Here is a 27,776-nt window from a genome sequence, read left to right as displayed (position 1 = left end):
AGATTCTTTCATGTTGCCACGTGTACATCTAGTCCACTTCCTCTAACTGTAAGTTAGTATTCTGTGGTTTACCACACTTTACTGATTTACCCTCCTTATGGTGGACCCACAGACTCCACCACAACAAGATTTCTCTGGTGCATACACAGAAGAGAGACTGATGGATCACGGTGTATGGTCCATAAACCTCCTATGACTAGTCACAGTTGGATTATTTTCTAGCCTAGCCGCACCAGCCACACCTCCACCACATGCATGAAGATTTTTATATCTTTATATCTCTGACAACATCTGGCAGTTCCTTGGTTTATTTTTATCAACAAAAAAAACCCTACAGTAACATCTCATTGCTTTGGTTAGCAGTTTTCTGATAATTAACGAATTTAAGCATATTTTCATATGCTTATTGACCTTTGGGGATTCTTCTGTAAAATGCTAGTTGATATGCTTTCTTCATTTTTGTATTGAGCTTCCTATCCTTTCTTGTCAATTTGCTTTACTTAAGGGAATGGCAACCCACTCCAGTATTCTTGCCTGGGAAATCCTCTGGACAGAGGAGCCTGGAAGGTTACAGTCCATGGGGTCACAAAGAATCGGACAGGACTGAGTGACTAACCACTTTCTTTTTCTTCTTATATGTTAGATCATATTCCCCTGTTGGTTGTAAATATTGAAAAATAATCACCCAAACTATTATATGTCTTTGTCTGTGTCCTCCATTCAGCAGAAATCTTTGGTACTGATGAATTCATACTTACCAGGGTTTTGTGTGTGTGCGTAGGCAGGGGGCTGCCTTTTGAGCTGTGCTTTTGAAATGTTGTTTGTCAGGAAGTCACCAATCTCTAGCTCACAAAGATATTCTACACTTCTTCTGTTACTTTTACAGTCTTACCTTTCTCATTTAGGTTATTAGTCCCTGTGGAGCCCATCTTTACATTAAGGTGCACAAAATGTTAAATATGGGTAAATACATTAATTGGGTGTATGTGTGAAAGTCACTCAGTCATGTCCAACTCTTTGCAACCCCATGGACTGTAGCCCATTAGGCTCCTCTGTCCATGGGATTCTCCAGGAAATATGCTAGAATGGGTTGCCATTTCCTTCTCCAGGGGAACTTCCTGACCCAGGGATCAAACCCGGGTCTCCCACATTGCAGGTAGACTCTTTACTGAGCCACTAGGGAAGCTCCCCCCAAAATACATTGATTAGTCAAACCCTTTTGCCAGTAATGCAACTATCTTACAAAAACAATTCCAAGAACAAAGAAGTTCTTAAGCATAAAGATCACAGTTTTGGTTTTGAAGGCAAAAAAAAAAAAAATCTGTGAACAGCATAAATGTCAACAGCAGAGAACTGGCTAAATAAATTAATATTTAATGTAGGCATACTTACAATTATATATATATAGAATCTGACATATGGCTAATGTAATATTAACAAGACAAAAACAGGATACAAAAATAATATATAGAGTAATTATAATTAGTTATAAAAGTATGCCTAAAAAGATGACTGAAGATGGGTGTAGACTGAAAATCAACAAAGAAACAGAAGATTTGAACAACACTATAAACCAACCAGATCCAAATACAGAATACACATTCTTCTCAGGTACATGTGAAATATCTCCACAAACCAGTACAAACCATATGTTAGACCATAAAACAAATGCCAATAAATTTAAAAGTTTCAAGTCATATAAAGCATGTTCCCTGACCACAATGAAATGAAATTAGATACCAATAAGAGAAGAAAGTTGAAAAATTCAGAAATATGTAGAAATAAACACTATACTTCTAAATACAAATGGTTTGAAGAAGAAAATCACAAGAGAAGTTAGAAAATACTTTGAGACAAATAAAAATGAAAATACAACATGCTGAAACTTATGGAATGCAGCTAAAACAGTGCAGTGCATAGAATGAAATTTACACCAGTACACACCTGTAATTAAAAAGAAGATCTCAAGCAAAAGACCTAACCTTCCGTCTCATGATATTAGAAAAAGAGGCATAAACTAAACCCCAAACAAACAGGTTGGATGCATGAGACAAGTGCTCAGGGCTGGTGCATCCCAGAGAGATGGGATGGGGAGGGAGGCAGGAGTGGAGATCAGGATGGGGAACACATGTAAATCCATGGCTGATTCATGTCAATGTATGGCAAAAACCACCACAATATTGTGAAGTAATTAGTCTCCAACTAATAAAAATAAATGAAAAAAAAAAAACACACAAAAAAACAAAACAAACAAAAGAAAGGAAATATTTAAAATTTAGAGCTAAAATAAACAGAATTGATACTAGAAAAATAAGAAAAAATGAAAACAGGAATATGTTCTTTGAAAAGATTAACAAAATTTTCAAACCTTCAGGTAGACTAATAAAGAGAGAAAGGGCCCAAATTACTAAAATCAAGAATGAAAAAGGGGATGTTACTATCAACTTTACGGAATAAAAAAGAATACAAGGAAATACTATGATTATGATACATCAACAAATTGATAACCCAGATGAAATGAGAAATTCCTAGGAAGAATCAAATTAACAAAACTGACAAGAAGAAATAGAATACCTGAGAAGACCCAAAACAAATAACAGATTTAATTAGTAAACAAAAACCTCCACAAACATTAGTCTAAGCCTAGATACCTTCACTGGTGAATCTGACCTAATGACTAAAGAAGAACCAACACCAATACTTTCATAAACTCTTCCAATAAATAGAAGAGGAGGGAATACTTCCCAACTTACTTTATGAGGGCAATCTTATTACCCTGATCCCAGGACCAGACAAAGATATCACACAAAAGGAAAACTACAGACCAATATTCCTGACAAATTTTGTTGGTGTTGTTGTTTAGCTGCTCCGTCATGTCTGACTCTTTGTGACCCCATGGACTGCAGCCCGACAGGCTCTTCTTTCTTGCCTAGGGAAGAATACCGGAGCAGGTTGCCATTTCCTACTCCAGGGGATCTTCCTGACCCAGGGATCAAACACGTGTCTCCTGCATTGGCAGGCAGATTATTTACCATTGAGTCATCTGGGTGGGAATCCTTACAAACATAGACATAAAAATCCTTAACCAAATATTAGCAAATACAATTTAGCAATATAAAAAAGAATTGTAGCCATGACCAAGTGGGGTTTATGCCAGCTTGGTTCAATACAGAAAAAGCCACAGAGGCATAAAATAGATTAGTGATTGCCAGGGGCTGAAGGAAGAGGGGAATGGGAGTGACTGCTAATAGTTATAAGGTTTCTTTTGGGGATGGTGAGAATGTTCTGGAATTAGAGAGTGGTGGTAATGGCACAATATATGAAAATATTAAAAACCATTGAGCTGCACACTCTAACAGGGTGAATTTTACAGTACATGAATTATATCTCAATTAAAAGGAGAAGGCTGGGGAGAGAGAGGAAGGGGAACTCGGTGACAACTGGAAGAAAAGATACCTAAACAGAGGTTGTCTTGAGGTGATGGGAGTATAGGTGAGCATCTTCTTCCTTCTACTTTCCTGACTTCTACCTTTTTAATGATGATCATATCCCATGAAAGAGAAGGATGGCTTGGTCTCATGTGAACTGAGATTATTCAATTCTATGATTTATAAATAATAATTTTTTGTGGTAGGGAATCACTATAGCATTGGTAGCGCTGAACTGAAAAGTGGACTCGGTTAAAATTTTCCACTCTCTCCGCATTTCCTCACTGGGGCAAAAGCTGAAAACTTCAGCGCGTCTTGTTACCACCTGCCCTCCACTGGCCTGCTATCACCTCTGGCCAGAAACTCTCTACATCAGTTTCCACCTTCGATCTATTTTCCATTTGATCAACTTTCTGCTGAGTAGGAAATCCCTTCCTCTTGCTCCAAAGGTCCAAATCACAGGGGAGATGTGTGGATTATTTAAGACGTACATAAAAAAAAAAGTCTTTTTTTTATTGGAGTATAATTATACTCCAATAAACTTTACAATAAGACTTTCCAATGTCATTCCAGTTTCTGCTGTACAATGAAGTAAATCAGCTAGATATATATATGTATCTGTTCCTATATATATACATCTCCCCTCCCTCCTCCCCCCCCCCCCCTCCAATCCACCCTTCTAAGTCATCGCAGAGCTCCAAGCTGAGCTCCCTGTGCTAAAGAGCAGCTTCCCACTAGCTGTCTATTCCAAAAGACTTCGAAGTATTGTAAAAGCCCTTAAGCAGCTATAAATTTATGGGTTACATACTCATTAAGCTGATAGTCTATTGTCCTCTAACTTACACAGTTTAATAATTTCAAACCTTTGCTTCTTACCTGTTTTCTGCCAAATAAATTTAACAGTATTTGTATAGTGCGTGTTACTAGCTCCTGTTAACAAGCAGTCTGCAGGTTTCCTAAGCTAGCTCAACAGACATGGAGTGGGACTTACTGGCAAAAGAAGCTAGTGAGGGACGGGGGAGATGTACTTGCCGTCAAAGGAATTAGCAACTTTCCCCAGAATAACCTGCTGTCACATCTCTTTGGGGGTGAACAGGAAAGGACATGCACCTCAGTGACAACTCTTCTCTGGGAACTGGGAGAATGCCTTGGCAGGCCACACCCTTCTTTAAAAAATGATTAGGAGTTGGTCTCACCAAGACATCTGGACAACAGTGGCCCTAGTATCCTATCCCATGTACAATAATTCGAGCCTGAAAAAGATGTAGAGCTGGTGTAAACACAGTTTCCAGTCTGGAGGTCCAGGCAGGAAGCCCTCCATTTAGCTCCCTTAACAGATAACCAGTGTTAAGACTGCCCTCATCCACACTGCTTATGCATATACATTTCTCATAATTGTGTCATACTATATGTAACATTTATAATCTGCCTTTTTGCTTTATCTATCAAAAATCTCTAATTATTTTAATTCCTTCAATAGTATCACTTTTAAGACACAGTGGAATTATTTTTAAAGTTTCTATTGTTTTCAATTTTTCTCTTTAGATAGTATTGCTATGAATGAACATTCGCATACCTATATCTTTTGACATATCAAGGATTATCAAGATCTTAGGACATAGCCTTGGATGTGGAATTGCCGGGTCAAAGGGATGCATATTTTTCAGTGTGTTAGGAAACTCACTGGAGAGTTTTAAGCCGGGGAATGACATGAATTAATTTTGATTTTTAAAATATCAGCCTTGTATACCTGAAGGGCTTCCCTGGTGGCTCAGACAGTGAAGAATCCACCTGCAATGCAGAAGACCTGGGTTCGATCTCTGAGCTGGGAGGATCCTCTGGAGGAGGGCATGGCAACCCACTCCAGTATTCTTGTATGGAGAATTCCATGGACAGAGGAGCCTGGCAGGCTATAGTCCACGGGGTCACAAAGAGCCAGACATGTTTGAGCAACTTGAAACTAACACAACATGGTAAATCAACTATACTCCAATACAAAATAAATATTAAATTAAAAATATATATCAATCTGGGTGCTATAAGCAGAATGAACTGCAGGAAGCAAGCACAGAAGCAGGGAGTCCAGTCATGCAGACAAAGGATGACTTTTTCTTAATCCATCTTTGTTTGTGTTAATACCCAGGACAACGGTTTACACCTGACATGATCTCATCAAAGACTTACTGAACAAATGAGTGAATGAACCAAGGGACCTTCTGAAGAAATTCTGTTTAGAATTTTCAGTGTTAATTATTTTTAAAAGACTTAATGTCCACAGGTTAAAGTCAGAATGTAACCAAAGCTCCAAGTGAAATTGGAAACAAGTTGACAAGAAGGTCCCCAATAATAGTGACAGCAGAAAACATTGATCAATATGGAAGGTATTTACCTAGTTCATCTTGACAGAAGCTGCCTGGAGGGTTGATATACTTCATGGTGCTCACATCCAACTTCCAGTTGTGTTTTGTACATCTAACAGACCTGGATGAAAAATTGTCCTTAGGTTTAGGAAATGGTGTAAATAAAAGTTAATCTTATTGGGCTTACATGCATTATAAACAACTATAGCTGGTTGAACACAAAATTCATGAGAGGAAAACTATTAATAGCTAAGGCTCAAATATCCAAGGAATATAGACTAATCATCAGTAGGTAATTGTAAAAGTGAAGATAGGGCTTCCCTGGTGGTTCAGTGGTAAAGAATCCGTGTGCCATTGCAGGAGACACAGGTTCGATCCCTGATCTGGGAAGATCCCACATGCTGAGGAGCAGCTAAGCTTGTGGGCCACACTATTGAACCTGTGCTCTAGAGCCCAGGAGTCGCAACTACTGAGCCAATGTGTAACAACTACCAAAGTCCACGCACGCTAGAGTCCGTGTTCCACAACAAGAGAAGCCACCACAATGAGAAGCCTGCACAACGAGAGAGAAGCCCCCACCCCCTGCAACTAGAGAACGCCTGCTCAGCAACCAAGGCCCAGCATTAAAAAAATGGTAACAAATAAATTATTAAAAAATTGCTTAAAAAGCAGTGAAGATAAATGGTACATCATGAAATAATACATGTTAGAGATCAACAGAGCCATCAGAATAAAGTCAGCTTTAGGGATAGCTCTCATAAAAAAGCTAAGCTGGTTAAGATCCAACTGAGGCCAACATGAGGAAAGAATGTAGTGATAAAGACAAATCTATGATTTACGATCATTCTACAAACCTTGGTCCCTATTATAGTGTACTGAATCTAAGTTCAACTTGAATTTGTATTTTTTGAGATGAAACGACTTCCTTATGGTTTAAGATTTCAGAGCATGGTTGCCAAAATACAGGATGCCCAGTTAAATATGAATTTCAGATAAATAACAATTTAAAAATATGTCTCACACAATATTTTACATACACAGGAAATTCATCATTTATCTGCAATGTAATTGAGTGTTCTGCATTTTTATTTGCTAATTCTGGTAGCCCTGTTTCAGAATGACAACTAGATTGTAGCAAAGTAGGAGGCTTAGTGATTTCTTTTCCATTTCTTATCAAACCGTGAAGGGCGTTATGGTGGTAGAAAATGAGGTTTAAACGTTCCATTTCCTCTCCACCTTGGTGGTGTTTCTAGTGAAGTTTTTGTAGCAGTTAAAGATTAAAAAAAAAAAAAAACCCACAAATGTCTCAAACCAGAAACATCAGATTTCTTAAACTAACAATGTCTATTTTAACTTCTATATCAGCAAATGACATGACTTTTCCCAAGCTTCATTATATTAAGAATTTTTCATGCCCTTTTCTAGTAACGAGGCAAAAAAAATGTACTCCACACTTCAACTTAAAGAAGATTATTCTTAACGTCTACTCTCTCATCAATGAGTAGCCAAGAACCTTTCAAAATTTGAGGACATTCCAAATGCAGCTATTCGGCATGCAGGTCAATAAATGGGAAGTATGGCAGGGTCTTGACTGTTCATGGGCAGCAGGCAGACAGGAGGAAAGTGACAGCTTCATGCCCCAAGACGTTGTGAAAAGCTGTTAAATTTGCAAAATGACAATCACAGCTTATGGGAGTTGCTGATCTTGGTTATGTGTGAAGAAGAAAAATGGCTGAGGTAGGGAGGGTAAAGAGGTAGCTCATTACTCTGAAGTGTCTCCTTGTAGAGAGATTCCTCAGGTGGACTGCTGCATAGACTACCCGAAGAGAAGCAATCAAATTTGGAGCAATGGATGTGGGAGTACAGGGTGAGTTACTGTGAAGCCTGACAACAGAATAGCGTGAAACTAGGATCAATCACTCCAAAGGCTTTGCATGAAGGAGAGAAAGGCCAGTCTGGGGCAAAGTAATCACTCTGTTAGGATAATCAAGCCAGATTCAAGAACAAGCTGAATTCCTACAAATAATCTCATTCCCAAGCTATACCAGAAGCTCATGACAGAGTAATAATTATAAAAGTAACTGATGTTTATTGAGCACCTATCATATGACAGATGTTGTTTTTAAGTGTTTTATGTATTTGAAATCACTTTATCCTCTGAGCAGCCAGAGATAATAAATACTCTCATTTTCACTTTACAGAGGAGAGGACTGAGGTCCAGAAAGTCTAAGAAACTTGTCCATGTTCATGGGGCTATTAAGTCCTGGGGCCAGGCTTCTGACCAGGACAGATTGCGAGGAAAGTTCATGCTGCTAATCATAAAGCTACACTTCCTCCAATGGCTGGCTATGTGAGCTCCATTGAGGAGAGAGGTGAGAGCCCATTGAGGAGAGAGGAAAAGCCGAGTCCCCAGACTGCAACAGTCAGAAGACATCAAGGTCCCAGAGTGCCCACGGAAACTCACTAGTGACAGAACGAGCCATGGCTGAGGTTTCCTGGATTAAATCCACTGAGAAGATGGAGGGGACTCGAGGCAGGGCTGTCAGCAAACAACCATGAGGGTCTCCGAGAGTAGAGTTGCTGCTCAAAGTGTATCCCATACGATACTTGGGACCTATCTATGCTAAAAATATATTCATTGTTTACCTGAAATGTAGATTTAACTGGATGCCTTCAGTTTGCCTAATCTAGCAATCCCATCAGAGCAGCCAAGCAGGAGACAGGTGTCAATACTGTTTCGGTCCTGAAACTAAGAATATAGTGAAGCAAATCTGTATGCATGTGTAAGAATATTCTAGACTTGGGTAACGGTCATCTATACAATTCTAGCAGGGAGTTCTTAGACAATTACCCAGCTCCACTGAATCCACCTGCACTAAATTGCCCACAGATGACCTGAGAAATCAAGTCAACAACAGTAGAAGACAAGTCTGATGTGGGAGTGGCTAAAAAGCACCCAGGTCAAGTGAGGCTGAAAAGAAGCTTGGAAAAGTGGGGTCAGCCACTCATTGATCGCCAGTGCTCAGCATCAGGCTGACAGAGCATCCCCTCTCCCCTACCTTCCCTGTCTCTGCCAGAGTGTGCTGCTATATCTTTGGCTGTCACTGAAAACAAAACAAAACAAAAAAATCCACAGCAATCCTGCCCTGGTATTGTCCCTGAACTGGGGAGGGAGGTCATCTATATGTAGTCTTAATCAAGGGATGGGGGAAGAGGGTACCAGCACCAGTTTTCCAAGAAATGATCAGAAGCACCTCTGTTCAGAGCAGGTACAGTTGGGGTTCTACCATGTGGGGTTTTTAATCACTGCAAGGTGGCAAGGGAAAGTCTATCTGCTCCCCAGCAGAGTTTGGACAAGAGCCTGCCCGACTCATACTTCTGGGGGAGCAGGAAAGAAAACCCCAAAGAGGCTTGAGTCTTGGAAAATAAAAGCTATCACGCACACCCAACCTCTCACTCACATACACAGACCCATGTACCTTAGAAATGTCACTGTTTATCAAGCTAGGAATCCATTTTCAATTAGAGTTCTTGAGAGAGAACGGGAAATTAAATAAAGGTCAGAATGTTTTGAGATCAGAGAGATACCCTAAACATGCACAAGTAAGTTACAAATTTGCTAGGAGAAATAATTTGTCAGTTGTTTCATTTGATTTCCCAATAAGCACACTTCTGGCCAAATCTAATTTTAAGGGTCACCAGAGAAATGGAGACAGAAATGGCAACCCACTCCAGTATTCTTGCCTGGAGAATCCCAGGGACGGAGGAGCCTGGTGGGCTGCCGTCTATGGGGTCGCACAGAGTCGGACACGACTGAGGCGACTTAGCAGCAGCAGCAGCACCAGAGAAAAAGCAAAATGACTCATGGTACCTTCCATCTAAATCCTCGATATCTTTTATGAACAGGCCTCCTTGGTGCTTGCACATATTCTTGCACGCTCGAAGGTGGCTCTTACTCTTATACAAGATGTAATCTTTGCCAGTGCTCTTATTTCGAACAAAATTGATTCCTTCCTTGAGATTGGCAACTTCAGTGGGGGACAGACACAAGAGGAGCTCAGCTGTTTGTTCGATGCTGTGAAAAGGCAAACATTTTGAGAGGAAATAGAGATACTGTTAGGTTTTAAGAGGGAACCATTTGGCAATGGCGGTCAAAACCTCTTTTTTTTATTAAGATATTATTTAAAGGCCATCCTTCCAAGTATCTGGGCTGAGTGGCACCTGATGGTGAACTTTCTCCCCTCCTTTAAATGCCCATCCTACTTGTCGAGGGTTTATCCCCACCTTCCCAGGAAAGTAATGCTTCCCTCACTTGCCTGCCCATAGTCTGTCGTCGCCTCTCCCTGGGTATTTCAGAAGAATGGCAGTCCCTTCAGCGTCTGTGGCTCATTCACTCCCCCAAGGCAGAAGTCTGTGTAGAGAAAGAGGATGTACACTCAGCTCAGTATTTCCGTTGGTGATGTCTCCTCGTTAAACATGTTTGTTTCAGAAGCCGAATTCTATATTTAGCGTCAATAACTGCTCCTCACCTTCAAACTTTCACATCAGGACCTCCTCTCTTTTCCCACTGAGAGTCACTCTACAGATTCAAAAGTAACTCAATCACTGCTCCTTGGTTAACCTTTCCAAGCCCTCCCACCCCCCCCCCCCCCACCCACTCCCAGGTCAAATCTAACATTTCTTTCTTTTTTACTTTCCAGAAAACATTGAAATTTATTCTCTTTCTTTTACTGCATATCCATCATCTCATATAGATACAAAATTAAAGATGTGATGAGAACTCTTAGGACTTACTCAACAACTTTCATATATAATATACAGTAGTGTTAGTTATGGGGCTTCCCAGGTGGCGCTAGTGGTAAAGAACCCGACTGCCAATGCAGGAGACATAAGAGACACAGGTTCGATCCCTGGGTCGGGAAGATCCCCCGGAGGAGGGCATGGCAACCCACCCCAGTATTCTTGCCTGGAGAATCCCCATGGATGGAAGAGCCTGACGGGCTATAGTCCATAGGGTCACAAAGAGTCAGACGTGACTGAAGTGACTTAGCACGCACGCATGCAGTGTTAGTTATGTTTATCCAATTGTACATTACATTCCCAGAACTTACTTATCTTACAGTTGGAAGTTTGTACCTTTTGCTAACTTTCATCCAGTTCCCCTTCCCTCCACACTCTGCCTCTGATAACCACAAATCTGATCTTTTTTCTATGAGTTTGTTTTTAAAGTATAATTGACCTCCAACAAATATGTTAGTTCCTGGTACACAATATACGGATTGATGTTTCCATACGTTTTAAATGATCACTATGATAAGCCTAGCACTGTAAGTCTAGCACTTCTTAACGTGTTATTTACTACTCTGTAGAACCTTATGTCCTAGTACCTGTGTACCACCCTACTTACTTGTACATGCTTTTAAAAACACTCTCTGTACTTTTCTCTCCCCCCCACTTAGCAGACTGCCTATCTTTAAGAGCTAGCTAGAGGTTGAACCAACTGCACCTAATTTGAGTCATTTATAAAAAGCTTCAGCAGAAAATGAAGCATTTGATCTTTCATATTTTTTCAGGGAAACTACAAGTGTTCCATTTCTCAAACTCCAGTCTTTAAACAAACTCTCTTTATGATGCAACTCTGAATCATAGTGGAATATAATCTTTATGAAGAGGGACTTCAAAATAACTTTTAGCATATCCATGGTATGAAATCCGGATGCATGTTTAATTCTATATTCCACTCCAAACCCAAAGTGGTCAAAATCCTTCTCATATCTTAAATTAAAATTGATTTGATTTTCATGTACATTTTTGGCACTTTCATTTCTGGAAGCAAAGTCTGCAGATTTCTTAAAGAGGAAATTCAATAATATTATAAAAATATCATAACAGGAAATAACAGAGAAGTTACTTCTAATTTTCAGCTAATAAGGCAGAATTCTAACCGAGAATGATCCATTTCTTCAAAACTGATTCTCATTGTCACTTTTGTCCCAAATTCCTGGTAATTCTGTTCATAGTAGACTTGAAATGTTTCCAAATATATGTTTTAAACGTATTTGATAGAAAGGAATCCATGATAAGCCTCATGAAGTTCTTTTATCTTTATTCTTATGAGTACAATATCCAACACAAGTCAAAGCAAGTCCTGAGGCAATTTCTGGAATAATCAACCCAAACATGTAAAAAGAAAATCTTTCTAAATATTTTGTTTTACTTGATTGAATGAACAGATCAGCCAAAGTTCTATGCTAGATTCTAAGGCTTTCATCAACTGTGTAAGACAAGTTGAACTAACTACATCTTTATTAATTCCTTGAGAATATCGACTGGAATCTAAAGCAAAATTTTAACATGTGCACTCCTATATACATGGTTTTGTATTTCTTCTTCTTCTTTTTTTTTTTTAAAGAATCTACATCCCTTTGGTTCATTTTCTAAAAATATTTACTTTTTATTTGGCTGCATCTGGTCTAAGTTGCCTGGAGAATCCCATGGACGGAGGAGCCTGGTAGGCTACGGTCCTGGTCTAAGTTGCAGCAGGCAGGCTCTTCATCACATCATGCAGGACCCTTTGCTGAGGTGCACTGACACTCTAGTTGCAGCAAGCAGGCTCGGTAGTTGCAGCGAGCGGGCTCAGTAGTTGCGGCACTCAGGCTTAGTTGCTCTGCAGCTTGGGGCACCTTAGTTCCCTGAGCAGGCATCGAACCTGTGCTCCCTGCATTGCAAAGCAGATTCTTAACCAGTGGACCACCAGGAGAGTTCCCCCTTATGTATTTTTTCTAATGGTCAGTTTTCCCCAAAAGTTGATTTTTAAACTTTTTTTTTTTTTTAATGAGTTGGATTCCATTAAAGTCAGGAAAGTAAAATTATAGTAAATTCTGCTTTGGGTATAAATAAAATATTTAAACCAAGATGATGGGCATGGTAGTACATCTACTTTTCAACCTTTCAATATTTTTTCAAACACTTCAACGTGTGTGAAAAATAATCACTAAACACACATAAAAACATTTATATAGGGACACACATTTTTTTCCTTTTGCCTCAAACTTGGTGGTGTGGCATCCTGCTTTTAAAATTTTGAAATTTTCTTTCTCATGAAATTTTAGCTTTGGTGTTGACTTCTTAAATATTATTTTAATGATATTCATCTTGATTATATTCATCTATAAAGCCAAGAATCTTCCAGAAGGTTAAGGTCTGAGAAAAAGAGCTAGAGGAAGAAAAGGCAACTCATTCAGAACTGTCAATCTATAAATGATTTTGTTACCATAATTTCTGAATTAGATGGTATTTTTTATAATTTTATTTATTTCTTTGTTTTTGGCTGTGCGGAGCTTTCACTGCTGTGCGGGGTTCTTCTGTAGTTGTGGCAAGCACAGACTGCTCTCTCGTAGTGTGAGGGCTTCTCATTGCGAGGGCTTCTCTTTTTGTGGACCACGGACTCTAGAGAGAGCGCTTCAGTAGCTACTGTATGTGGGCGCTGTAGTTGCAGCTCCTAGGCTCCAGAGAACAGGCTCAATAGTTGAGGAAAACCGGCTTTGTTGCTCCACAGCATGTGGAATCTTCCTGGATGGGGGATCAAACCCCCATCAAACCCCATGTCTCCTGTACTGGCAGCAGATTCTCCACTGCTGAGCCACCAGGAAAGCCCCAAGCTTTGTTTTCAGTGGGAAGGTGTTCAATATTCCGTTCACAGGGATGTAAACTGCATGAGTGTTGAGCTATAAAATGTCTTTTATAAATATATATATTTATATATATATTACATGGCAGTAAATATCTGGTGAATGAAGGAATACACTCCCAAGAAGGCAATATGTCCTCCATTTGGACAAAGAGTGTGAAAATGCTTCCAAAGGTCACAGATTAAAGAAAAGATCAAATTACTGGCTCACATAAGTTTTAAAAAGTAACTTGGAGTAATTCCCTGGTGCTCCAGTGGTTAGGACTCAGCATTCTCACTGCCAGGGTCCCAAGTTTGATCCCTAGTCAGGGAACTAAGATCCCACACACTGCATGGCATGATCTAAAAAAAAGGAATTCTCAAAAAAAAAATAAAATAAAGAAAGAAAAATTTAAAGAAAAGGAAGTCTCATACTCAAAATGCTTTGGGAACCAAGGGCCTAGCAGAAGAGTGTCAGACTGCAAGCTTCATATGGAAATCTTTTATCATTGCATTTTCTGTTAGGTACTTCATAAACATTTGTTGGACCAATAATATGAAATAGTCAAGATTGCTAAAGGCCTTCAAGTTGTTCCAGATATCAAAATGAGAAATTGAGAGACAGGATGTATGAATAGACAAAATCAGGCCAAATATAAAGAAATATTAGAGAAAATTTATTCCAATTATTTTAGAATAATGGGTTCTAATCTAAACTGTTCAATAAAAAGTCATCAGCTTACACTGTTCCCTTAAGACCCCACATTGCATGTTTCATTACAAAAGGCCATAAAAGCAGTGGGTGTTAACCAGAAAGCACACATAAAACAAGATAAAATTTATGCCCTTGCCTTTATTCAAAACCTCTCAGGGTCCACAACTAGATATGCTGTGCGGTTTAGGTTCCCCACTCCATAAGGAAGACATATCAGGGTTGGGAGACATCCTGAAAAATGAGATCAAAGTTATGAACTAGATGGAAGGGAATCAGCAATTCTGATACTTCTATACACATATACTAGAATTGCACCATTAAATACATGGATGACAATGGTGAGAGCCAGCTTTCTCATGGTTGGAGTGGGACTTATAGATAAGCAAGGGGAGGAAGCTAGAATAACCCATGTGGTAATGGAATACTTAGAGATAAACATATAGCCTTGGATGTGAACATTTAAAAAGAAAAGCTAAAAAGCATCCATCTCAAGAAACATTAGAGAACAATAAAATAATGGAAAGAAAGTAAGAGAATTATGAAACAGAAGCTCTACACAGACAGGATCAACAAAGGCAAAAGATAATGGAACCATCAAGAAAGTGAAAGGACAACACACAAACCAGGAGAAGATGTTTGCAAGTTACATATGTAATAAGGATCAGATATCATGAATTTATTTTTTTTAAACTCTTAAAAGTCAGTAACAAAGGAATTAGGAATGGTAAAGGAGTCCATATGCCCAACTGATGCAGAGTTCCAGAGAACAGCAAGGAGAGATAAGAAAGCCTTCTTAAGTGAACAATGCCAAGTAATAGAGGAAAACAATAGAATGGGACAGACAATCCAATTAAAATAAATTAATTCATTTAAGAAAAAGAACAGGACAGACTAGCGATCTCTTCAAGAAAATTGGAGACGTCAAGGGAACATTTCATACAAGGACAGACACAATAAAGGACAGAAATGGTAAGGACTTAGCAGAAGCAGAAGAGATTAAGGAAAGGTGGCAAAAATACACAGAAGAACTATACAAAAAAGGTCTTAATGGCCCAGATAACCATGACTGTGTGGTCACTCACCTAGAGCCAGACACACTGGAATGTGAAGTCAAGTGGGTCTTAGGAAGCATTACTACCAACGAAGCTAACGGAGGTGATAGAATTCCAGCTAACCTATTTAAAATCCTAAAAGATGATGCTGTTAAAGTGCTGCATTCAATATGTCAGCAAATTTGGAAAACTCAGCAGTGGTCGCAGGACTGGAAATGATCAGTTTTCATTACGATCCCAAAGAAAAGCAATGCCAAAGGATGTTCAAGTGAAAGTGAAAGTCAATCAGTCAGGACTATACAGTCCATGGAATTCTCCAGGCCCGAATACTAGAGTGGGTAGCCTTTCCCTCTCCAGGGGATATTTCCAACCCAGGGATCAAACCCAGGTCTCCTGTGTTGCAGGCAGATTCTTTACCAGCTGAGCCACAAGGGAAGCCCAAGAATGTTCAAACTACTGTACAATTGTGCTCATTTCATGTGCTACCAAGGTAATGCTTAAAATCCTTCAAGCTAGGCTTCAACAGTCGGAGAAGGCAATGGCAAGCCACTCCAGTACTCTTGCCTGGAGAATCCCATGGACGGAGGAGCCTGGTGGGCTGCGGTCCATGGGGTTGCTAAGAGTCGGACACGACTGAGCGACTTCACTTTCACCTTTCACTTTCATGCATTAGAGAAGGAAATGGCAACCCACTCAGTGTTCTTGCCTGGAGAATCCCAGGACGGGGGAGCCTGGTGGGCTACCATCTATGGGGTCGCACACAGTCAGACACAACTGAAGCGACTTAGCAGCAGCAGCAGCAAGCTTCAGCAGTATGTGAACTGAGAACTTCCAGATGAACAAGCTAGGTTTTGAAGAGGCAGAGGAACCAAAGATCAAATTGCCAACATTCGCTGAAGCACAGAGAAAGCAAGAGAATTCCAGAAAAACATCTTCTGCTTCATTAACTATGCTAAAGCCTTTGACTATGTGGATCACAACAAACTGGAAAATTCTCAAAGAGATGGGAATACCAGACCACCTTACTGTCTCCTGAGAAACCTGTATGCAGGTCAAGATGCAACAGTTAGAACTAGACATGGAACAGCTGAGTGGTTCAAAATGGGGAAAGCAGTACGACGAGGCTGTATATTGTCAACCTGATTTTTTAACTTGTATGCAGAGTACATCATGCAAAATGCTGGGCTGGATGAATCACAAGTTGGAATCAAGATTGCCGGGAGAAATATGAACTAACATCATATATGCAGATGATGGCAGAAAGCATAGGAACTCTAATGGAAGAAAACAAAGAGAAACTAAAGAGCCTCTTGATGAAGGTGAAAGAGGAGAGTGAAAAGGTTGGCTTAAAACTCAATATGAAAAAACTAAGACCATGGTATTCAGTCCCATCACTTCATGGCAAATAGATGGAGAAAAATTGGAATCAGTGACAGATTTTATTTTCTTGGGTTTCAAAATCACTGTGGATGGTGATTGTAGCAATGAAATTAAAAACACTTGCTCCTTGGAAGGAAAACTATGACAAAGCTAGATAGCATATTAAAAAACAGACATATCACTTTGCAAACCAAGGTCCATATAGTCAAAGCTATGGTTTTTCCAGTAGTCATGTATGGATGTGAGAACTCAACCATAAAGAAGGCTGAGCCTTCAAGAATTGGTGTCCTGAAACTGTGGAGATGGAGAAGATGCTTGAGAGTCTCTTGGACTGCAAGGGGGTCAAACCAGTCAATCCTAAAGGAAATCAACCCTGAATATTCATTGGAAGGACTGATTCTGAAGCTGAAGTTCCAATGTTTGGCCACCAGATATAAAGAGACAACTCACTGGAAAAGATCCTGATGCTGGGAAAGACTGAAGGCAAAAGGAGAAGATGGTGGCAGAGGATGATACAGTTAGATAGTATCACTGACTCAATGGATCTGAATTTGAACAAACCCCAGGAGACAGTGAAGGATGGGGAAGCCTGGTATGATGCAGTCCATGGCGTTGTAAAGAGTCAGACATAACTTAGCAATTCAACAACAACAACAACAAAGGATTTGAACAGACATTTCTGCAAAGAAGATATATGAATGGTCAGTAGCATTCATGAATAGAAGCTTCACACCATTAGTCAAGATGTGCTTAGTCACTCAGTCGTGTCTGACTTCGTGACACCATGGACTGGAGCCCACCAGGCTCCTCTGTCCATGGGAATTCTCCAAGCAAGAATACTGCAGTGGGTGGCCATGCCCTACTCCAGGGGATCTTTCCAACCCAGGGATCCAACCCAGGTCTCCTGCATTACAGGCAGATTCTTTAGCATCTGAGCCAACAGGGAAGGCCATTAGTCAAGTGCAGATGCAAATCACAACTCTGATGAGTTAACATTTCACATCCATTAGGATGCCTATCATAACAAATATAGGTAGTAATAAGTGTTGGTGAAGATACAGAAAAACAGGAGCCAAAATCTTTTGATGGGTGAGACTTGTGAAAACAGTTTTGCAGACTGTCAACATGTTAAACATATAGTGTCTGTAGGATCCAACAGTTCAACTTCCCTAGGTCTCTACCCCAAAGAATTGAAAACATGTCCTCATAAAAACTTGTACATGAAAGTTCAGTCAGCTACTATGCAAAATAACCAAAATATGAAACAATTCCAATGTCCATCAACTGATTAGTGAATAAATAAAATATGCATGTCTCCACAGTGGAATATAGTTGACCCTCGAACAATGTGAGGGTTAGAGGTGCTGACACTCTGAGCAGTTAAAAATCGGCACATAACTTTACAGTCCACCTCCCATACCCAGAGGTCCACAGCCAAAGATTCAACCAACCGTGGAGCATTAGTACTGTATGTACTATTTTAAAAATCTGAATATAAGTGGACTGCTGCTGCTTCTGCTGCTGCTAAGTTGCGTCAGTCGTGTCCGACTCTGTGCGACCCCATTGACGGGCGCCCAACAGGCTCCTCTGTCCCTGGGATTCTCCAGGCAAGAATACTGGAGTGGGGTGCCATTTCCATCTCCAATGCATGAAAGTGAAAAGTGAAAGTGAAGTCACTGAATCGTGTCCAACTCTTAGCGACCCCGTGGACTGTAGCCTACCGGGCTCCTCCGTCCAAGGGATTTTCCAGGCAAGAGTACTGGAGTGGGGTGCCATTCACTTCTCCGATAAATGGACTAGAGCAGTTCAAACCTATGTGGTTCAAGGATCACCTGTACCACTAGGCAATAAAAAGAAGTGAAGTAGTGATACTTGCTCCAGGGATAAACCTCAACAAATCTGGCTAAGTGAAAGAAGCCAGACACTAAAACCACATATCATATAATTCCATTTACATTAAATGTCCAGAATATGCATATCTATAGAGATAGAAACTAGACTAATGGTTAGCAAGGGTGGGCACATATGTGGATGGGAAATGGGAAGAGGCTGATAACTGGGCATTCTTTTGGGGGAGTGATGGAGAGTCAAAAATTAGATTGTGGAAAACAGTTGCACAACTCTACCAGTATACTAAAGATCACTCACTGTATAATTATATCAGGCCAATTTCATGGTACTGAAGTGAAGTGTCAGTTGCCCAGTCACGTCTGACTCTTTGCAACCTCATGGATTGTAGCCCAGCAGGCTCCTCTGTCCATGGAATTCTCTAGGCAAAAATACTGGAGTGAGTAGCCATTTCCCTCTCCAGGCGATCTTCCAGAGCCAGGGAATGAACCTGGGTCTCCTGTGTTGCCCGCAGATTCTTTACCACCTGAGCCACCAGGGAGGGCCCATGTACTTAAATCATATATCAATAAACCTATTGATGTAGCTTTAGACCTGTGTGTGCACACGTCTACTGTGTATAGACAGTTCCATAAAATTTTATTCCACACATACATTTGCATAGCTACCACTAAAATCAAGACGTCTGACTCTTCCATCAAGACCAAGAAACTTGCTGGATGTAACTTCCAAGGACTGACCTTTACAGTCATGCCCCACTATCGCCTCTGCTCTGGCAACCTCTGATTTCTTCTCTACCCTTATAATGTGATCATTTCACAAATGATATATAAATGGAACCCTACAGCATTAAATTGACTTTTAAACTCTCCAAGTCCTCCCATAAAAAATTACAGCTCAGCCTTGAATCCACTCCAATTATTTCTCTTTCACTTCCTGTTTACAGCTGGACATACTTTCTGTGGTGGTAGTTTCTACACACCTCACCGCTTATTAGTTTTCATCCAACATTTCTGACCATTCTTACACTTGCATTGGAGACTCATCTTTCCTTTGTCTACCTGGCCATGAAACATTGTAGCTCCGAAAAGCTCAATTCTTTTCTTTTTGTAATTTAGTTTTGGCTGTGCTGGGCATTCATTGGGAGCGAGCGGGGGCTAACTCCAGTTGCAGTGTGCGGGCTTCTCACTGCGGTGACTTCTCTTGTTGCAGAGCACAAGCTCTAGGCGCTTGGGCTTCAGTAGTTGTGGCACACAGGCTTAGTTGCTCCAAGGCATGTGGAATCTTCCTGGACCAGGAATCAAACCACTGGACTTTCACCACTGGACCACCAGGGAAATCCAAGGCTCAGTTCTGCACCTTCCTCATTTAACATTTTCCCCCTAAGGGATCATCCACACCCATGACTCCGGAACACAATGACTCTCATATGAGCAGACCTGATCCAGGAAGCCATGTCTGTAGAACTGACTGCCTTTTACACATATACATAAGGATGTCCTAAAGACACCTGAAACTGAGTGTGTCCAAACTCCAATTCAACACATCTCATCCATCCCCACCTTCAGCGGTCCACCATGACACCCCCATTACCTTTGACACCACCCTTTCTCTCACTACCCCGTATTCGATTCGAGTCTCTCACTGTTACCTTTTAAGTCTATCTCATAACCATCCCATTCTACAACCCTGAGCCAAGCTACCATCATCTCCCTCTGGACTACTGTCATGGCCCCTTCAAGGGTCACCCTACATTCACTCTCTGTTCTTTCCACTATGGTCAGAATGACATATTTAAAATCAAAATTTCAAAAAAACTTCATCCTGCGAATCCTTCTCCCTTCTCTTAAAAATGGGTCACATCCTCCCATTGCTCCTAGGACAAAGAACAAAATTCCTAAAATGGCCGCAGAGGTGATGCACAGGGACCCCAATCGCGTCCTCCAGCTCCTTTTGATCTATGTTTTTTCTTCCAATATCATTTCCTCAAAGTACTGGCTGATACCTAGACTATACTTGCTGAGGCCTTCTTCACGGATTTAACTCTCCTTATCCTTTTGATTGCAGTTCAGTCATCATCTCCACTGGGAAGTCTTCCCCAAAGAAGGTCAAATCCTACTGTTATACACACAGCACTATGTATCTTTCTTTCATGTGACTTATCAAACTTATAATTTCATGTTTATTTATGAGATTAATTAATATGTGTATCCCCTAAAAATACATGACAGTCACAGGAAGGAAGGAACCCAGGCTGTGTGAGTTTGACTTGCACCCTTAGAGTCTACCACACATGGGGATTCCAATGAATATTATTTGTCAAAAGAAGAAATGAACATTCCAATCACTGGCTCACTGTGATTCCTGGAAACCCTTATTTTTTTTTTTAATAGCCTGGACTTACACATGCCATTATGCCTAAAATATCTTTAGAATAGGTTCATATTTTCTTAGGAACTAGCATGTACCCAAATATAACATTGGCATTCTAAAAATTAACTATCCTCACAGACAGTACCCCCATTGTGACTAGGTGGCAATAAAGTTTATCTGGGTTGCAGTTGATATTTCCCCATAGAATCAAGCTATAAATGGCAATTAAGTTCTACTCCAGCTCACGAAATCCTATCCATGCCCTGAATAGTCAGCATTTTATTCTTAAGAGCTATAAAACAGACTGCCCTTTTGAGCCATGATATCAGGGTACATCTTAGTTCAGAGCACCCCTCATCTCCAAATCTTGAGTCCCCCATCCTCTTTCACCTCTGCATCCTTAGTATCTCTTTTGGTGCTAAAGCTTTCTGAGGACCAGGCAAAGCAGTAGGTAAGGTACTAGCGGAAGGAAAATTCCAAAGATAAGATCGACGGGCAGCCAGAGGGAAAAATAAGGGCAATCTACAGAAAAGGAGATGTCACCAGAGACGGGGCTGGGTGAAGTGGACAGGGCTTGGAGAGAGGGTGCCCTGGCAGATAACCATCCAGGACAAGCAGGGTCTGGGCATGGCAAGCTCGATACCTAAGTAACTGGGCAATCTGTGAATGAGGTGTTCCTGGATGGTGCATATGATACCCACAAAAATGGGCTTAACATCATGAACCCCACCCCACCCTCACCCCCAACCAACAGCTCTCAGTTCTTGTACCTTTTCATCAGACGAAGACAAACTATCAAAATGATCAATCCTAAATTCAGTAAGAAAACAATTTTAAATTGTACCTTTGTTCCAGTCCAGGTAGAAAGGCGCCAAACAGCTCCTTAGAGAAAGAAGAAACACTGAGATTGAAATCTTCTTTTGAATGATGTTTAGAATTTCTAGAGTGGCTGCAGTTTGGAAATCTCACTTTGCTTAGGAACAGACTTGACTGGATTTCTTCAGAGCCAGAAAACCTTTTCAAAAGCAATTATGAGAGCGCAGCAGGGCAGTCAAAGTTCTGGAAGTATGAGCACTCCGCAGAGGTGAAATTCAATTGTCATGTTAATATATCTGCGGTCATCTCTGGTACTGTTTTGGTCCCACCCATGCAGCTTAGTTTCGATAAACTTCTCATTCCTTGCCAACACCAGGATGTGAAGTGCAAGTACGTGTCAAGCAGAGAGTGGGGGCGGGTAGGTATGTTTTATAACCTATCAGTAGGGTGAAGGAAGGAAAAGCGTTGAAGAATTAACATCCCTACCCAAACTTCCTGAACTCTTTTGAAAGTGCCTCAGCCCATCTCATATGCACAATGTTTTCTTTTGTTTCAATACTTATTTGGCTGCACCAAATTTTAATATTTGTTTTTAATATTTATTTGGCTGCACCAATATTTATTTGGCTGCACCTCCTAGCGGCATGCAGGATCTTCACTTGTGGCGTGTGAATTCTTAGTTGCAACATGTGGGATCTAGTTTCCTGACCAGGGATTGAAGCTGGGCCCCCATTGGGAGTGTGCAGTTTTAGCCACTGGACCACCAGGGAAGTCCCCACCATGTATTTTTTTTCCCCCATGACGTATTTTTAATGCAATAAGAATAACTGCTTCATTAGAAATGGAAAGGTTCTGTGTAGAATATTTCCCATTAGGGTGTAGACAGCAGAAGGTTGATATAGAGTGCAGAGGGTGTAGAATGTAGAGTGAAGTCCCTACACTCCTCTGTATAGACTGCTTAGAATGATGTATAATGATGTCTTCCCTTCTAGCAGTCAAGAGTGTCCTGAGCAGGAGCCTCCTTTTGTAGATAACCCTGTGGTTTCAGGGGCTTCCCTGGTGGCTCAGACAACAAAGAATCCACCTGCAATGCGGGAGACCTGGGTTTGATCCCTGGGTTGGGAAGATGCCCTGGAGAAGGGGATGGCTATCCACTCCAGTATTCTTGCCGGGAGAATTCCATGGACAGAAGACCCTAGAGTCCACGGCGTTGCAAAGAGTCAGATATGACTTGGCAACTCAACAACAACAACAACAAAGGATTTGAACAGACATTACTCCAAAGAAGACATACGAATTGTCAGTGACATTCCTGAAGAGAAGATCCACAGCATTGGTCAAGATGTGTTTTGTCCCTCAGTCCTGTCCGTCTTGGTGACACCATGGACTGTAGCCCACCAGGCTCCTCTGTCCTTGGGGACTCTCCAGGCAAGTATGCTAGAGTGGTTTGCCATGCCCTCCCCCAGGGGATCCTCCCAACCCAGGGATCCAACCCAGGTCTCCTGCATTGCAGGCCGATTCTTTACCATCTGAGCCAACAGGAAAGGCCATTAGTCAAGTTCAGTCAGTTCAGTCGCTCAGTCATGTCCGACTCTTTTTGACCCCGTGAATCGCAGCATGCCAGGCCTCCCTGTCCATCACCAACTCCCCGAGTCCAATCAAACCCATGTCTATCAAGTCGGGGATGCCATCCAGTCATCTCATCCTCTGTCGTCCCCTTCTCCTCCTGCCCCCAATCTCTCCCAGCATCAGGGTCTTTTCAAATGAGTCAACTCTTCACATGAGCTGGCAAAAGTATTGGAGTTTCAGCTTCAGCATCAGTCCTTCCAGTGAACACCCAGGACTGATCTTTAGCATGGACTGGTTGGATCTCCTTGCAGTCCAAGGGACTCTCAAGAGTCTTCTCCAACACCACAGTTCAAAAGCATCAATTCTTCGGCACTCAGATTTCTTTATAGTCCGACTCTCAGATCCATACATGACCGCTGGAAAAACCATAGCCTTGACTAGACGGACCTTTGTTGGCAAAGTAATGTCTCTGCTTTTTAATATGCTATCTAGGTTGGTCATAACTTTCCTTCCAAGGAGCAAGCATCTTTTATTTTCAAGGATGCAATCAACATCTGCAGTGATTATGGAGCCCCCAAAAATAAAGTCAGCCACTGTTTCCACTGTTTCCCCATCTATTTGCCATGAAGTGATGGGACCAGATGCCATGATCTTAGTTTTCTGAATGCTGAGCTTTAAGCCAACTTTTTCATTCTCCTCTTTCACTTTCATCAAGAGGCTTTTTAGTTCCTCTTCACTTACTGCCACAAGGGTGCTGTCGTCTGCATATCTGAGGTTATTGATATTTCTCCCGGCAGTCTTGATTCCAGCTTGTGCTACTTCCAGCCCAGCGTTTCTCATGATGCACTCTGCATATAAGTTAAATAAGCAGGGTGACAATATACAGCCTTGATGTACTCCTTTTCCTATTTGATGAAGAGGCAGATGCAAATCACAACTATGATGAATTAACATTTCACATCCATTAGGATGCCTATTATAACAAATATAGGTAGTAATAAGTGTTGGTGAAGATACAGAAAAACAGGAGCCAAAAATCTTTTGTTGGGTGAGACTTTTGAAAACAGTTTTGCAGACTGTCAACATGTTAAACATATAGTGTCTGTAGGATCCAACAGTTCAACTCCCTAGGTCTCTACCCCAAAGAATGAAAACATGTCCTCATAAAAACTTGTACATGAAAGTTCAGTCACCTACTATTCAAAATAACCAAAAAATGAAACAATTCCAATGTCCATCAACTGATTAGTGAATAAATAAAATATGCATGTCTACACAGTGGAACACAGTTGACCCTCGACCAGTGTGAGGGTTAGAGGTGCTGACACTCTGAGCAGTTAAAAATCTGCACAAAACTTTACAGTCCACCTTCCATACCCACAGGTCCACAGGCAAAGATTCAACCAACCGTGGAGCATTAGTACTGTATGTACTATTTTAAAAATCTGCAAAGAAGTGGACTAGAGCAGTTCAAACCTATGTGGTTCAAGGATCACCTGTACCACTAGGCAATAAAAAGGAGTGAAGTAGTGATACTTGCTCCAGGGATAAACCTCAACAAATCTGGCTAAGTGAAAGAAGCCAGACACTAAAACCACATATCATATAATTCCATTTACATTAAATGTCCAGAATATGCATATCTATAGAGATAGAAACTAGACTAATGGTTAGCAAGGGTGGGCACATATGTGGATGGGAAATGGGAAGAGGCTGATAACTGGGCATTCTTTTGGGGGAGTGATGGAGAGTCAAAAATTAGATTGTGGAAAACAGTTGCACAACTCTACCAGTATACTAAAGATCACTCACTGTATAATTATATCAGGCCAATTTCATGGTACTGAAGTGAAGTGTCAGTTGCCCAGTCACGTCTGACTCTTTGCAACCTCATGGATTGTAGCCCAGCAGGCTCCTCTGTCCGTGGAATTCTCTAGGCAAGAATACTGGAGTGGGTAACCATTTCCCTCTCCAGGCGATCTTCCAGAGCCAGGGAATGAACCTGGGTCTCCTGCGTTGCCCGCAGATTCTTTACCACCTGAGCCACCAGGGAGGGCCCATGTACTTAAATCATATATCAATAAACCTACTGATGTAGCTTTAGACCTGTGTGTGCACACGCCTACTGTGTATAAACAGTTTCATAAAATTTTATTCCACACATACATTTGCATAGCTACCACTAAAATCAAGACATCTGACTCTTCCATCAAGACCAAGAAACTTGCTGGATGTAACTTCCAAGAACTGACCTTTACAGTCATGCCCCACTATCGCCTCTGCTCTGGCAACCTCTGATTTCTTCTCTACCCTTATAATGTGATCATTTCACAAATGATATATAAATGGAACCCTACAGCATTAAATTGACTTTTAAACTCTCCAAGTCCCTCCCATAAAAAATTACAGCTCAGCCTTGAATCCTCTCCAGTTAGTTCTCTTTCACTTCCTGTTTACAGCTGGACATACTTTCTGTGGTGGTAGTTTCTACACACCTCACCGCTTATTAGTTTTCATCCAACATTTCTGACCATTCTTACACTTGCATTGGAGACTCATCTTTCCTTTGTCTACCTGGCCATGAAACATTGTAGCTCCGAAAAGCTCAATTCTTTTCTTTTTGTAATTTAGTTTTGGCTGTGCTGGGCATTCATTGGGAGCGAGCGGGGCCTAACTCCAGTTGCAGTGTGCGGGCTTCTCACTGCGGTGACTTCTCTTGTTGCAGAGCACAAGCTCTAGGCGCTTGGGTTTCGTTAGTTGTGGCACACGGGCTTAGTTGCTCCAAGGCATGTGGAATCTTCCTGGACCAGGAATCAAACCACTGGACTTTCACCACTGGACCACCAGGGAAATCCAAGGCTCAGTTCTGCACCTTCCTCATTTAACATTTTCCCCCTAAGGGATCATCCACACCCATGACTCCGGAACACAATGACTCTCATATGAGCAGACCTGATCCAGGAAGCCATGTCTGTAGAACTGACTGCCTTTTACACATATACATAAGGATGTCCTAAAGACACCTGAAACTGAGTGTGTCCAAACTCCAATTCAACACATCTCATCCATCCCCACCTTCAGCGGTCCACCATGACACCCCCATTACCTTTGACACCACCCTTTCTCTCACTACCCCGTATTCGATTCGAGTCTCTCACTGTTACCTTTTAAGTCTATCTCATAACCATCCCATTCTACAACCCTGAGCCAAGCTACCATCATCTCCCTCTGGACTACTGTCATGGCCCCTTCAAGGGTCACCCTACATTCACTCTCTGTTCTTTCCACTATGGTCAGAATGACATATTTAAAATCAAAATTTCAAAAAAACTTCATCCTGCGAATCCTTCTCCCTTCTCTTAAAAATGGGTCACATCCTCCCATTGCTCCTAGGACAAAGAACAAAATTCCTAAAATGGCCGCAGAGGTGATGCACAGGGACCCCAATCGCGTCCTCCAGCTCCTTTTGATCTATGTTTTTTCTTCCAATATCATTTCCTCAAAGTACTGGCTGATACCTAGACTATACTTGCTGAGGCCTTCTTCACGGATTTAACTCTCCTTATCCTTTTGATTGCAGTTCAGTCATCATCTCCACTGGGAAGTCTTCCCCAAAGAAGGTCAAATCCTACTGTTATACACACAGCACTATGTATCTTTCTTTCATGTGACTTATCAAACTTATAATTTCATGTTTATTTATGAGATTAATTAATATGTGTATCCCCTAAAAATACATGACAGTCACAGGAAGGAAGGAACCCAGGCTGTGTGAGTTTGACTTGCACCCTTAGAGTCTACCACACATGGGGATTCCAATGAATATTATTTGTCAAAAGAAGAAATGAACATTCCAATCACTGGCTCACTGTGATTCCTGGAAACCCTTATTTTTTTTTAATAACCTGGAACTTACACATGCCATTATGCCTAAAATATCTTTAGAATAGGTTCATATTTTCTTAGGAACTAGCATGTACCCAAATATAACATTGGCATTCTAAAAATTAACTATCCTCACAGACAGTACCCCCATTGTGACTAGGTGGCAATAAAGTTTATCTGGGTTGCAGTTGATATTTCCCCATAGAATCAAGCTATAAATGGCAATTAAGTTCTACTCCAGCTCACGAAATCCTATCCATGCCCTGAATAGTCAGCATTTTATTCTTAAGAGCTATAAAACAGACTGCCCTTTTGAGCCATGATATCAGGGTACATCTTAGTTCAGAGCACCCCTCATCTCCAAATCTTGAGTCCCCCATCCTCTTTCACCTCTGCATCCTTAGTATCTCTTTTGGTGCTAAAGCTTTCTGAGGACCAGGCAAAGCAGTAGGTAAGGTACTAGCGGAAGGAAAATTCCAAAGATAAGATCGACGGGCAGCCAGAGGGAAAAATAAGGGCAATCTACAGAAAAGGAGATGTCACCAGAGACGGGGCTGGGTGAAGTGGACAGGGCTTGGAGAGAGGGTGCCCTGGCAGATAACCATCCAGGACAAGCAGGGTCTGGGCATGGCAAGCTCGATATCTAAGTAACTGGGCAATCTGTGAATGAGGTGTTCCTGG

At 41.2% G+C, this 27,776-nt stretch overlaps 1 protein-coding gene across 22 annotated transcripts in view; it reads right to left on the bottom strand.

The window, feature by feature from the left end:
• Positions 1–27,776, bottom strand: part of LOC133059860 (cytidine monophosphate-N-acetylneuraminic acid hydroxylase) — a 68,905-nt gene that overhangs the window by 34,424 nt on the left and 6,705 nt on the right. For 6 of the 22 annotated variants that reach the window (XM_061147484.1, XM_061147464.1, XM_061147465.1 and 3 more), the window contains 4 exons: positions 21,670–21,707; positions 10,105–10,199; positions 9,660–9,863; positions 5,818–5,909 (listed from right to left, as the gene is read on the bottom strand). In XM_061147484.1, coding sequence (XP_061003467.1) covers positions 5,818–5,909; positions 9,660–9,863; positions 10,105–10,112 — 304 coding nt within the window. In that variant the 5' untranslated portion in view covers positions 10,113–10,199; positions 21,670–21,707. Of the gene's footprint in view, positions 1–5,817; positions 5,910–8,434; positions 8,454–9,659; positions 9,864–10,104; positions 10,200–10,317; positions 10,343–12,239; positions 12,507–18,752; positions 18,874–21,669; positions 21,727–21,794; positions 21,950–27,776 lie in introns of those variants that run through there. The other 16 variants (XM_061147474.1, XM_061147478.1, XM_061147480.1 and 13 more) reach the window with 12 other exon arrangements.

This window comes from Dama dama, chromosome 7 (assembly GCF_033118175.1).
Source record: "Dama dama isolate Ldn47 chromosome 7, ASM3311817v1, whole genome shotgun sequence".
Lineage (NCBI taxonomy): Eukaryota > Metazoa > Chordata > Mammalia > Artiodactyla > Cervidae > Dama > Dama dama.
This window is presented reverse-complemented; position numbering and strand designations above follow the sequence as displayed.